This window comes from Cavia porcellus, unplaced genomic scaffold (assembly GCF_034190915.1).
Source record: "Cavia porcellus strain 051 isolate PalLab524CR breed Dunkin Hartley unplaced genomic scaffold, mCavPor4.1 scaffold_33, whole genome shotgun sequence".
Classification (NCBI taxonomy): Eukaryota; Metazoa; Chordata; class Mammalia; order Rodentia; family Caviidae; genus Cavia; species Cavia porcellus.
The window spans coordinates 6,177,974-6,190,849 of NW_026947516.1; the positions used below are offsets into that span (position 1 = coordinate 6,177,974).

General features: G+C 49.9%; 1 protein-coding gene across 3 annotated transcripts in view; it reads left to right on the forward strand.

Moving 5' to 3' along the window:
• Nucleotides 1-2,410: 2,410 nt before the first annotated feature.
• Nucleotides 2,411-12,876, forward strand: part of Anos1 (anosmin 1) — a 212,665-nt gene continuing 202,199 nt past the window's right edge. For 2 of the 3 annotated variants that reach the window (XM_063243024.1, XM_063243025.1), the window contains exon 1: nt 2,593-2,929. In XM_063243024.1, coding sequence (XP_063099094.1) covers nt 2,702-2,929 — 228 coding nt within the window. In that variant the 5' untranslated portion in view covers nt 2,593-2,701. Of the gene's footprint in view, nt 2,930-12,876 lie in introns of all 3 variants that reach the window. The other variant, XM_063243026.1, reaches the window with a different exon arrangement.

A 12,876-nucleotide genomic window follows, 5' to 3' on the forward strand; every position in this document is an offset into this window, starting at 1 on the left:
TACTTTGAGTATATGGTTGTAATACATAATAAATGCACTCCTCTTTGGGAATTGGTGCATACATAGGGTCACTGCCTTGCTAACCGCACAGGACAGTCCCCACCCAGTCTTGGGTCCATCTTATCTCAACACTCACACACTCCTGGCTCATGACCTTAATCTGTGTCTGAAGTTAGGAGTCCCCAGCAGGGAGAGCTGTGTTATGAATCGGGCCAAGGTGGACAGTGTATTAAAAGCTAGATTTTAACTGCTACTCTGACTTTACGACTTTGTTTTTTACTTTTAAAAGGAGCTTTTGAGTGCAATTAAAATAAATACCCTCAGAAAGGTCTGCATACTGCAGAGGATGTCTGTGATACTTCCAAAGGAGATCAGCAATGTAACCACGAGGTTTCCCTTACCAGAGGCTTAGGAAGTGACCGTGGATATTTCAGCCCAGGCTGACTGTTCAGCTGACCAGTTGTTCGCTTTTGTGGCTTATTACAAAATGCATTTATTCATGGAAATGAATATGCTGCGGGACCCCTCAGAGTAGCACACACATTGCTTTAAGGATTCTAGTGATCCCTCCGAGCAGTTTCAAAGCAGTTTGTAAAAGCTCAGCATGCCTGCCCTTTCGCTTTCTGGAATACAAATTTCATGATGTGACATGCAAAATTATGAGGCACAGTCACCTTATGAAAATGTGGGTGTGCACTGTATCCTGGCCTTCCCCAAGATCAGGTATTTACTTTACTTTACAACTCCAAAAGGAACACTAGGGAAGGCCCCCCTGTGGTTTGTGGAAGCGTTTTTTAGTAATTTGCAAGTGAAAGTGACCACAATCAGAAGACAGTACCAGTATTCTCCAGGCACACACACTTTTCAGCCTGGCCAGTCTCTTCTTTGCTCTCTGACAATACTGAACATTTCCCTTCATATTTCTGAACTTCTTTTCAGTAAACTATTGGGATCCTTGGAGTTCAGGCCTACTGTTTTAAAATAAATGTGCCAAAGTTAATGGTAGGATGTAAAATATTATTATGCCCAAAACATATAGGTAGGATTCAGCTACCTGACTTGTTAGGCCTCATGTCACGTGAAAACTCAAGGAAACTGGTTTAAAAGTGATCAGGAGTTTCGAAGTAGTGACAGCAAAACATCCAGCCGACGAGGCTCCTTGTAAGAGGGAGGCTGGGTACAATTGCATGGGTCATCTGTTGTCCTAGCTCCTTTCAGCTGCATAAGGAAACACATCTGGAAGAGGATGTGCTTAACAGACTCCCCTGTAAGAGCATGGTGGGGAGGAGGAGGGCTGGAAATTGGGGGAAAAAAACCTATCCAGCTTCCATGCACAGGGGGATCCTATACAATGCTTTCTTTGAGCAGACACAGGACCTCTAGGACACCAGCTGGGCCTCGCTGTGCACACTGTGACAGTGTATGACGCCAGACTCCAGCGATGACAATCAGAGGCTCCACTTCCAAGAGGAGTACTAGGTGTTCTTACCTAGGGCCTCCTACCTGTGCCAAGGCCCTGTGCCTCCCCTACAGGGCTCAAGCTTCACCTGCCACCTTAGGCATGGACTATGCGGGAGTCCCTGGCATCGGCAGGGCTGGACAGGGAGGGAGAATCTGGGTGGTACAAAGGTGCTGGGTGAGAGTCCAAGAGATGGAGGAGGCGCAATCTCATAAACTAACAGGGCCTACTCACAGGGCGATAGGTAAACACAGTAGAAGAAATGGTCAGAGATAATCCCGCTGGGAATATATCACTCATGCTGGGCGTGTAGCCTATGTTAGAGAAACAGACCCCCGAGGAGGCCAGTGTATACCCCTAGTGTCATGATTAGTGAATTACTTACTCAGGAATTTCGCAGATGATAATAAAGAGGAAAGAAGGAAAGGAAGGAGGAAGAAAGTAATAGAAGGATGGGGGAAAGAAAGGAGATAAGGAGGAAGGGGAAAATCTAGGGGAAAAGGGAAGGAGGAAAAGAAGGAAGGAAAGAAGACGGGAAGGCAGAGAGCAAAGGGAGGACTTAAGGAAGAAGAGGAGGAACAAAGGGGCACAGGAGGAAAGAGGGGAGGAGGACTGAGCCTTAGAGATAAAAATCCTATTCACTGGGCCCTGCCCTCCTCTGGACTTACGTCCATTTTTGTGTTCTTGCCTCCTGCCCGCTACTGGGGCGCAGGAAAAGTCACCAGCGTTAAAGAACTAGCAGGGTCTCCCCGAGGTGGGAAACTGGGAGAGAGCAGCCGCCCCGGGGCGCCCTGTGTTTCCCTAGCCATTCCCAGGGGTCCCTGCCACCCACGAGGGCACCTTGCCTCTCTCACACCTGGATTTCCTGAACGGTGGGGAGGGGCGCAGGAGCCAGGAAGCGGTCAGTGAGACTCTGGGTGCATACACGCTCAAGCCCGGGCCCCACACACAGCTGGGGACCTGTTTGTTCTGCGTTGCTTTCTAGAGGCTCACAGCTCTCAGTTCTGGGACCTGCCAGGCGTCCAAACTCGGCCCCCTGTCACTCACGCTGTCCGCAGCCAATGGCACAGCGGCCTGTCACTCTGGCCCCGCCCCCGGGGAGCGGGAGGGAGACCCAGCGGGCTCTGGCGCCCGAGTGAGAGGATTGAACTTTGCAGCGGAGTTGCGGCGGCCGCGAGGTGCCAGACAGCGCGGCCCCAGCTCGGAGCTGGGAGCCTCGGCCCGCGCGCGCCAGGCGCAGCCATGGAACCCAAGGCACCGCGCGCGGCTCTCACCCTGTGCTTGTGCCTGTGGCTTTGGCTCTGGCTGGCGGCCTTGGGGGGCTGCGTGGCTCCGGGTCCCGGCTTGGTGGCGGCGGCCAGAAGGCTGGACGAGTCGCTGTCCGCCGGGAGCGTTCAGCGCGCGCGCTGCGCCTCCAGGTGCCTCAGCCTGCAGATCACGCGTATCTCCGCCTTCTTCCAGCACTTCCAGGTACGCGCGCCCTTGCCCTGGCCCTCACCCTCACTCCGCCCGGGTCCCCGCTGCAGCCCCGGGAGCTTCCCAGGGTGCGCGCGAGATTCCCTTCCAGCCTCGTCGGGCGCGCAGAGTTCTGTCCCGCATTCCCTCCGCGTGGACTGTGCGATTCGGGCTCTCCAAGCCCCTCTCTTGGGCAGCGAGACGCAGAGCATCTCCGCGCCCCACCGAGTCCCTTCTCCCCGGCGGCCGACCGAAAGCAATTGGGTCTCCCTCGGGGACACAGAGCGCGCGCAGTTTCGTGGATTCCCAGGGTGGCCGCGTGTGTTCGTGACTTTCCCTGGACCACAGCGCGCGTATCTTGGCGCCAGGGAGAAGTTCCTCCAACTCCAGGGTTTCCCGGGACGCTCGCCACCGCCGGCGCCGTCGCTCACCGGGTCCCAGAGACGCGCCGGGTTGCCCCAGCGTCGCAGGTGCCCGATCCACAGAGGCTTCAGACGCTTTCGAGCTGTGGCTTTCACACCTGGTTGGTCTGGGGCTCGCGGGGCACCCTTGGAGACATAGCCTTGGCCCCCAGCTCAACTTGTGAGCTCTGGGGTGTGCAGCGCATGTGCGGGGTTCTGGCGGCTGCCTGCGTCCCATTCGCAGCCCCAAGGGGTCACAGGGTTGTCATGACTGGAGGACGGAGAGTGGCAGATAGATAAGGGGACCAGGACATAGGGTCCGCGCTTAGATGCTCCGGGGGAAAATTCTCGGGGCCACGGTCTTTCCAGATTGAGGGTGCCAGGAAGGTGTGCGTGCGAGTGTGTGGGTGCGCGCGCGTATGCGTGCAGGAGGCCCATGGAATAGCACTCCTTGCGCCCTGGGACCCTGCACGGTAGCTGGGGGGACCCCAGCAGGACTCGCGCAGAGCTGGTGGCGCGGGCGGGTGTCTCCCAGCAGCTCCAGGACTCCGTGGGCGCTGGGCTCTGAAGTCACCCACTTGCATGCCTCTTTCCGTCTCTGCCCCTCGCCTCCCCTTAGCTACCCAAGTGTTCCAGGATCCCAAGTCTCGCCCCAGGGAAAACTCTGGAAGTTCCCAGGCTGGCTTGAAATGGAAGCCCGGCCCCCTCAGCGTTTGAATAAATTGGGTTCCCCTCCCGCCCAAGGCCGAGGGGCGGGGGCTCACCAAGGGACAGGCTCCCGGAATCAGGGACCCAAAAGGCCCGAAACAGGGTCGCTGTTAAATGAGTCAGCCTGCAGTGTAGGGGTGATTCTCCGCAGCCCGCGGGGGATGGCCTACCTGTTAAGCTTGCCATTGAGCGACCCGGGGAGAGCTCAAAGTTGGATTTAAAGAACTGTAGTCCACCGCTGAAGTCTGCGTGCCTGCCTTCTAAATCAGACATCCTGCGGGGGGGGGGGACCAGGATAGGCTCAGCCTCCACCAAGGTCTGCAGGGCAGGGAAACCCAGCTCTGAAATCCTCTCCTGAGTTATCAGGACACCCAGGAGGGCACCTGTCTGCCCCCAGGTATGGGCTCAGATTCCCCACCTCACCTTGACTGTCTCCTGAGGAGATGTCACGCTATTGTTTAAACTGAACCGCAACACAAAACCAAACCCAGAGGCCCATCCCCAGGGAGGAAGAGGATTTCCCCCTCCACCACCTTTTTATTGAATTGTCAGTCGCAGTAATTTATTTGTTTTACAGTTGCAGCGGCTACAGAAGCAGTTCAGATGCAGCCAATTCCCGTGAAAGGCTTTTCTTGTGGTCTCTTGGCTTGATTTCTCTTCCCAAGAAAAAGTGCTGACAGAATACACGTTGCCAGACAATCCCGATTACATTTTAATTAGCTCGAGTGAAATAAGCTGCAAATTACTCAGGGCTTAATAACTGCTGGTATTTTTTTTTTTTTTTTTGGTAATTACTTGCAAGGCCATACTTGGAGGTTTAACTCTAACCTGGTAGCACCTATCTGATTTATCTAAATGGCAAGGATTCAGCTTTCTTAAAACTTAGAAAGAGAGCAAGGCATGCTCCTTATACAGTACCACCCTCGGGGCGCCCTGGTCCCCTGGACAGCCCTGCAGTTTGCTAATTGGGAGGATGGGAGGGATCAGCCTCAGGATTTATGAATGGCTGGAAGACTGGGTTGCTGAAGGAGGAAGCTACTGGATCCCTGCCCCCACACCTCCTGCAGGCTAACTGCAGATGTGGGTGCTTGAGTCACCTTTGCTTGTGTGGTTCAAGGCCTGCGTTTCAGGGTGGGAGAGTTTGTCTGCATCCGTCCTGGCTGCCTGGCTGCCAACCAGCCAAGTGTGTGAACTCCCAGGTATGGAAGCTGCCAGGCTCATTGGGAAGGTCCCAGCCTGTGCAACCCAGTTGTACACTTTGGTTCCTTGGGGACAGCAACTAGCCATAGTAGCCCTGCTATCTAAAGGTCACCACCTCTGTCCTTTCCCTGTACTGCCCAGCCCAGCAGCAATTAGAAAGGAGCGCTATAGACAGCTGGGCACTTCTGAACATGGTGGCTGGCTCTCATTCACCCTCCGAAATGCCAGGGACTCAGTACCCAGGCATGCAGGTGGGCCAGGGGGTGCTGGACAGCTGGGTAGCCCACACTGCCTGTACCTGGAGAGGGGGGTTGCATGCTGCTTCCAGCTGGGCAGGAGGACTTTGTTCTTTGATCAGTGAATAAACTCAGGCCCTAAGGCTGTGGGGAGGATGAGGGAGGAGAGCTCTGGAGTGGGGTAGATCAGCTCTATTCTGGTTTTTACAGTCTGCAGATAAGGATGGGGAGCAGAAAATGACCTTCCTGAGTGCCAGCACCTGCCTCTGCCAGACCAACCAGGGGGGGGTGTAGGTGAACCCAAGGGCTTTTCTAGTTTTGGGTTTTTGGAGGAATCTCCACCCTGATTTCATAGCCATTCAAATTCCATCTAGTGTGCACAGCAGCACATGAGTCAGGTGGTAGTTTTTAGTAGATTTTATCCTCTGCAAAGAGACTAAAATTCCCTGGAGCCCTGTGAGTTCTGTCACATAGGAGCTAACACTCCTTGCAAGATTACTCAGCAACAGACTTTCTTCTGCGTGGGCTATAAGCCCACGCATTTATTTGGTTACTGTTTTTTAGTTTATATTAGTTTGCGGTACATAATTTCATTCATTCAGTAATCGGGGGAGTAGATGCAGGCACATAATGCACCTTCATTCTTTTTCCGTCCCCCATTCTCCTCCTCTTCTTCTATCTCTTGCTCTGTTTCCTGTTTGAGAAAGATCTATCTCCCCATTTCCCATCATGCATCTTTTATTTTGCCTTTAATTTATACCTTGGGTTTCTCACATTAGAGAAACCCTGCTTGCGGTATTGAGGCTCCTGTGTCTGATTTATTTCACTCAATGGTATGATCTCGAGTTTATCCACAGGACTCATTTTATCCTTCTTTATGGCCAATTAGTATCCCGCTATTCATGAATATCACACTTTCTTTATCTGTTGGTGGCACACAGGTTGCTCCCAGATTTAGGTATCCAATTGTGCTTCTGTAAACATCAGTATGCATGGGTTACTGTAATACAGTGCCTTTAACTCTTTTGGGGTCATACCTAGATGGGGGATAGCTGCATTGAATGGTATTTCTGGTTTGGGGTTTTTGAGGAATCTATATGCTGATTTGATAGCGGTTCAAATTCCACCTCATGTAATCAGCACAACGGCACATGAAGTGTGTACTAGTTTTAACCCTCTTAAAAAGAGACAAGCGAACAGCTTCTGAGAAGATTGGTTAGTCACACAGCGACCACTAGAGAGCAGAGTTCACAGCAAGGGTGGCTTCTAGTTTTTCATTTTGGTTCTGTTTTCAGAATTTTATTGTTCCCGTGGTTAGCCTGCTTCAGAACTGAGAATTTAATTTTCAGGACTGCTGCAAATTGAAAACATGGTGCCTCTCTATTTAGAGGGTAAGAGATCTTTGTTCAAGGAATGAAAATAAAAAGGTTTTCTTCTATAGCTCTTCTCTTGTCTGCCTTTCTTTCTCTATTTCTCCTTCCAGTACTAGAGATTAAAGCCAGGTCCTTTCCATTGAGCTCCACCCCCAAGCCCCTTTTATAATTTTAATTTTTAAAATTTTGAGATCGCTGCCCAGGCTGGGCTCTAACTTACTATCCTCCTGCAACAGCCTCCCAGAGTGCTGGCATTCCAGGCATACAACAAGATGCAACATCATGTTTTTGATGTGCTGTGCTGTTCAATGTTGCTCTCTGCAAAAAGACACTGAAAAGTTAAATTGTTAGCATGCAGTTTGCTGTTCACAGTTATGTTACTCAGGGTCCACGTTAAGGTGGTTCTGAGAGTGCTCCCTTGAGGCTGCAGTCTCCAGCACTGCACCGCTGGTATTTCCTGCTTCAGGCTCAGAGGCCCAAGTCTGGAAAGAGGAAGCAGCAACTCCCCCAAGGTGCGCTTCTGCTGGCTGCTGAGCAACAGGGTCCTGCATATGCTTGAGGCCTTGGGCAACACATTTGCCAAGGAACAAAGCTGGCTTGGGCTCTTCACCAGCTGCCGGGCCAATGGCTGGTGCACTGGTCTGGTGGGAAGGTGACCCAGGATCTCCCTCTTCCTGTGACCAAAAGCACCTGCTGAGCAGATGGGTGGCCCAGCTGTTTGACACAGGGTGAGCGCAATCTTTGCTCCTGCTGAGTTTTAGACTCTCAAATGGCCCCACCCTACAAATGTGCCATGGCGCCATGGTGTCAGACAGACAGCCCCTGCCCAGCACCCCAGAGTACGACTTCTTCCTGGCATTGGTACCCACAGATAGGTGCCTGCAGTTGGCCGCATGCTGTCCTGGAATAGATGTAGGCACAGGAGGCCGGTGGCTCTTAGATGCCAGGGTGGCAGAATGGGCAGTGGGAACTTGTACTAGAATGGGGAGGGTGCAGGGGGAAGCAGAATCATGGGGTCCCAAGGTGGCATTGTGCAGGGATTTCAGGGGACTCACCCAGATCACCTCCCCTGCAAGACAAAATCATGGGGCATTTCAGCATGGGTACTGCAGAGCATGAGCCAAAATAGCAGAGACCATGTGGAAAAAGTGTGCAGCCATCTGCAGGGCACCAGACATTCATACAGGAAGCCAGGCCCGTCTTGTAGGTGCAGGGTGCAGGGACTCAGGAGGGCTTCAGCGCGCTGAGTGTCGTGGGCAAAGCAGCACCATGGTGCTGCCTGGACTCCTGGGGACTCAGTCACCCTGAGGCATTCTTCCATCTCTCCTCCCTTCCCCTCCTATGGACTTTTCCCTTCTCTCCATCCCCTCTCCTGTCCTCTCTATCCTCTCTCCTCTCTACCCCCTCTCCTTGCCTCACCTCTCTCTCTTCCTCTCTCCTGGCTCCCTCAATTCATCCCCTCTCCCTTTCTCCCTAACCTCTCTCCTCTCCTCCTCTTCCTCTGTATCCCCTCCGCTCCTATCTATCCCCTCTCCCCTCCTCTCTATCCCCTCTGTATCCTATTCTGTCCCCTCTCCTCTGTAGCCCCTCCCCTTCTTTCTACTCTTCTCTTCTCCCCTTCTGCCCTCTCCTCTCCCCTTTTGTCCTCTCTCCTCTCCCTTCCCCTCCCCTCCCCTCCCCTCCTGTCCTTTCTCTTTCTTTCTTGTGGGTGGAACCCAGGAATGTCACACTAAACTGCATCCTTAACCCTTTTATTTCTTTTGAGACAAGGTTTTGATAGGTAGCTAGGTGGCCTGGTCTGGGTCACACTTGCTATCCTTCCTAAATCAGCTTTCCAGAGTTCTGGAGTCACAGGTATGCACCACCATGCTTGGCCCTACTGCAGTTTTCTTATGTTCCCTAAAGACTAAAGAAGAAAGAAAGCAGGGAGCTGGTTCCTGAAATGAGTTCTTGTTTGTTTGTTTGTTTTTAGCCATTTTTGTCTAACATGAGAGTGACTTTGTGTAGACAGCCAGCTGAGGATCTTGAGACTGGTGACTCCTCCTCCCCTTGGATCTGCTTGGAGACCACAGTGGCACTGAGGTTTATAACCCTAAGAAGAATCCATTAAGTATCAGTGGACCTGAACCTGCCCTTTGTGTTTTAGCTTTCTCAAAAGATGCTTAGAGGCACAGGGTGTGAAAATAGTAGCCATTGTGTCAAAGGGCAGCGTGTCTGCGTGTATTCATATGCGTACCCATCTGTCCATGGGCATGTGCATGCCTGTTTCTTCACCAAACCTCAACAAAGCTTAGGGAGAAAAATAGTGGAATCATGCCATGAGATAAATAGCAGGTTGCTGGCAGCCTTGGCCTCAGGGTCCTAGAACTTTCTTCGGAGCTTCTTGGGAGATGGGACCTTATTCACCCTATAAATACCATTGATGGACCAGCTAAGGTAGCTGATTAGACACGGCAATCTCTCCCCCAAGAAAAAGAACAGGAGCAATTAGTGCATCCATCACCTCCCCGCAGGGCCACAGCCATGCCCCAGGCATCAGGTGTCAGAGGAGTGTCCTTTGGTTACTCAACCCTGCCTGTGATGTAACCCTGATCCCCAGCATAGCATTAGGGATGTGGCCCAGCTTTCAGAGGCACCATGTCAGATATAACCTTGAAATTTTTTTTAACATGAGATCTCTATTTTTAGTGTTTTGGAGACTTTCCACACTGACTTCCATAGTGGAGATCCTATTGCTAAGCTACATCCCCAGCCCTGCCCTATCGCTAAACTTTAAAAGCAAGAACTCTTGTACCAACAACAGTAACCTTTTAATTTAGGCCCCTGAGCATGCATACACTTGCATGTACATATACTCAAACACATAAGTGCATATGTAGTTGACACAGTACACAAGGAAATGAGTGGATCAGTAAGCAGATTTTCCATGTGTGTGGGTGCTTTATTTATTTACTTAACTTCTGTTTGTCTTGTTTGTGTAGGGCTGGGGATGGAACCCAGGTCTGTAAGCATATCCAGGAGATGCTCCTGTGAACTTTTTAAAAAGGTTCCATCATCCCCATGTCCTGGCCAACATTTGTTATATTTTGATTCCTGATGGTAGTTGCCATTGTTACAGGAGTAAGATGCACCTTGTGTCATTCTGATTTGCTTTTCTCTACTGAGGAAAGATGCTCATTTGTACGTTTTCTGTGACGTGTCTGTTCATTTCACTTGCCCATTTTTTGATGGGCCCTTTCTGTTTTGGCAGTGTACCATTTTGAAGTTCTTTATGTATTGTAGATACTAGTCCTCGGTCTGAGGAGAAGTTGGTTTAGGACTTCAGCTCTGTTTCTAACAAATTCTGGATGTGACCCAGTAAGACATTGTGTGATTCATAGCAATTTGTGTGTTTTTAATACAATGATTGTATTAAAATCTGCTGAAATTTCAAAGTGTAACTTCTTTTGATTATAATAGAATATTATAAAAGCACAGTCAAGGGCTGGAGTATAGCTCAGTGAGCCCGCATATCTCTGACATGCTCAAGGACCTGGGTTCCATCCCCAGCCCTGCAAAAACAAAACAAACAGAAAGTAATAATAAAGCACCTCACATGCATAATAGAAAACTCACCGACTCATTCAGGTCTCTGTGTACTGCATCAATTACATACGCATTTCTGTGTTTGAGTAAACATACATGCATATGTATGTATGCTCGAAGGCCTTAAATTAAAAGGTTACTGTTGTTGGTGCAAAAGTTCTTCCTTTTAAGGTTTATCAATAGGGGCAGGCTTGGGGATGCAGCTTAGCGGTAGGGTACTTGCCTTGCATGTATGAGATCTTAGGTTCAATCTTCAGCATCAGACAAACACAATGAAAAACTTAACCACTAGCCTGGAGGTTATAATATTCATTAAAAGTGCACTCTCTAGGTTTCTTGGTAAACTTACATGATACAGTTGCATAAATGGGTATCAGTCCTCACAGATAAGTTAGAAAAATATGGGGAAAATTCAGTGGTTGCCAGTTTCGTCACCACACACATTCCCCTGTACGCACACGATGTGCTTGGAAGTACAGGCATGATTCAAAATTTAAACCTTATCTCTGTCAAAGACTGACTGCCATTGATCGCCTTCAAAATCCTCCTCTTCTTTTGAAACACACCTGTTCCATCGTTTTTGCCACTTCTGAAGCAGTTCTGCAAGTCCTCTTTCATGAGGGTCTTCAGCTGTGCTGTCCTGGCTGCCTTCATGGTCATTTTGCCCTTGGAGTAAAGCTGGAAGCTGCCCGGTGTCAGATCCCGGGAGCAAGGTAACTACAGCAAGGTGTTTCTGTGAGCCTGGCTCTCCTCGAGACAGGGTTTAGCAGCTGCATCTTTCCCTGTGTTTTTGCTCACATCTCATGAAGACACTCAGAATGAAAGCTCTCAGAACTTCAGAGGGGCTAGAATGGTGGCATAGTGTGTTTGAAGTATAGAGAGTCATTCTATTTTCAGAAGAGATAAATGACATTTTGTCTTTTTACTATAATACAGTTTTAAAAAATTAAATATTCACAATAAATTTCAGTCTTCCTTTGTACAACTTGGTATTGCTTTCCAGAAAAATATCATGTGTCATTTTTCGTTTGAGACACAGTCTTGCTATGGAGTTCAGATTAACCTTGGACTTACTGTGTAGCTCAGGCTGGCCTCAAACTCCTGGTGATCCTCCTTCATCAGCCTCCCTAGTGCGGGAGGACAGATGTGAACCTCTATGTCGGGGTTGGTGAATAATTTTGAGGGTGAGAGCTTGGGATAGCAACGAGACGTATCCATGGTATTAAAACAACTTTATTTGTAAAATAGAATTATTAAAAGTAGAACATGAGTGGACTAAAGTCAACCTTAGGATTACAAACTCAGCCACTTGCCAGCTTTTCTGGACTCTGTATTTTGACAGTGCATTGTCTGCTAATGTGTCTGCCACTTACTAAGTATGAACCAGTCAGTTGAGGATACCTGTGACTCCTGCTTCAGGTTGGCCTGAGGTCACCCAAGATCCAGTCTTCCTGACATCTGAGTAGTGTCTGTGGCCTCATCCTCATCACACACATCCTTTCTTTGGCCATTCTGGAATACTGGTAAACAGGTCACTTCCTTTCTCTGGAAAGCACAGTGGCTGACCTCAGGTCCCTCACCTCTTCCCCTCAGCTCCTGTGCCAGCTGGGAAGTGTGAACGCCCATTCCCTTGAGCAGGAAATCCTTTGGCCTATGGTGCCAGCTTTCTCAGAGCATTGCCTCTTAGGGCCTGCTCGGATCATCGCTCGGTGAGGTTCGTGCGGGTCTCCGCAGCAGTAGCAAGGTCCTTCCATGGCCCTCTGCTTGCTTCCTTTTTCCTAAGCAGAGCCTCCCCTAGGGTATCACATTCCCAAGGAACCCCACTCCAACTTCACTTCTAAGAAACCCAGCCAAGACACCTTGTGTGTTGGTCAGCATCTGTTACTATAACAAATACCACCAATGCTGTGTTCAACCTATAGAGAGAACATGCTGTGATTATTTTCCCCTTTCCTCCTCCTCATGCCCTCCACCAATCCCCCTTCTAATTGCATGTTCTCTCGCTCTCTCCCCTCCCTAGGTCCTCCCATCCCTGGATTCCTCACATGAGAGATAGCATAGTATTTGGTTTTCTTTCTTGCTTGCTTTTTTTTTTTTTTTTTTTTTTTTTTTTGGTACCAGGAATCAAATCATGACTGCACGCTGGCAAGGCAGGTGCTTATGCCGCTGAGCTAAATCCCCCACCCCAGTATTTGACTTTCTGAGTCTGACTTATTTTATTTAATATGATGTCCCCAAGTTTCATCCATTTTCCCACAAATAGTATAAGTTCCTTCTTCCCATGGCTGAACACTACCCCCACTGTGTACCTATGCCATATTGTCTTTCTTCCTTCATCCATGGGTGAGCACCTAGGCTGGCTTTGCTGATGTGAACTGAGCCACAGTATGCATGGATCAGCTGGCCTCAGGTCTTTCAGGAGCCCACTGAAGAGGAGACAGCCAGATCTGGTGGAAGTT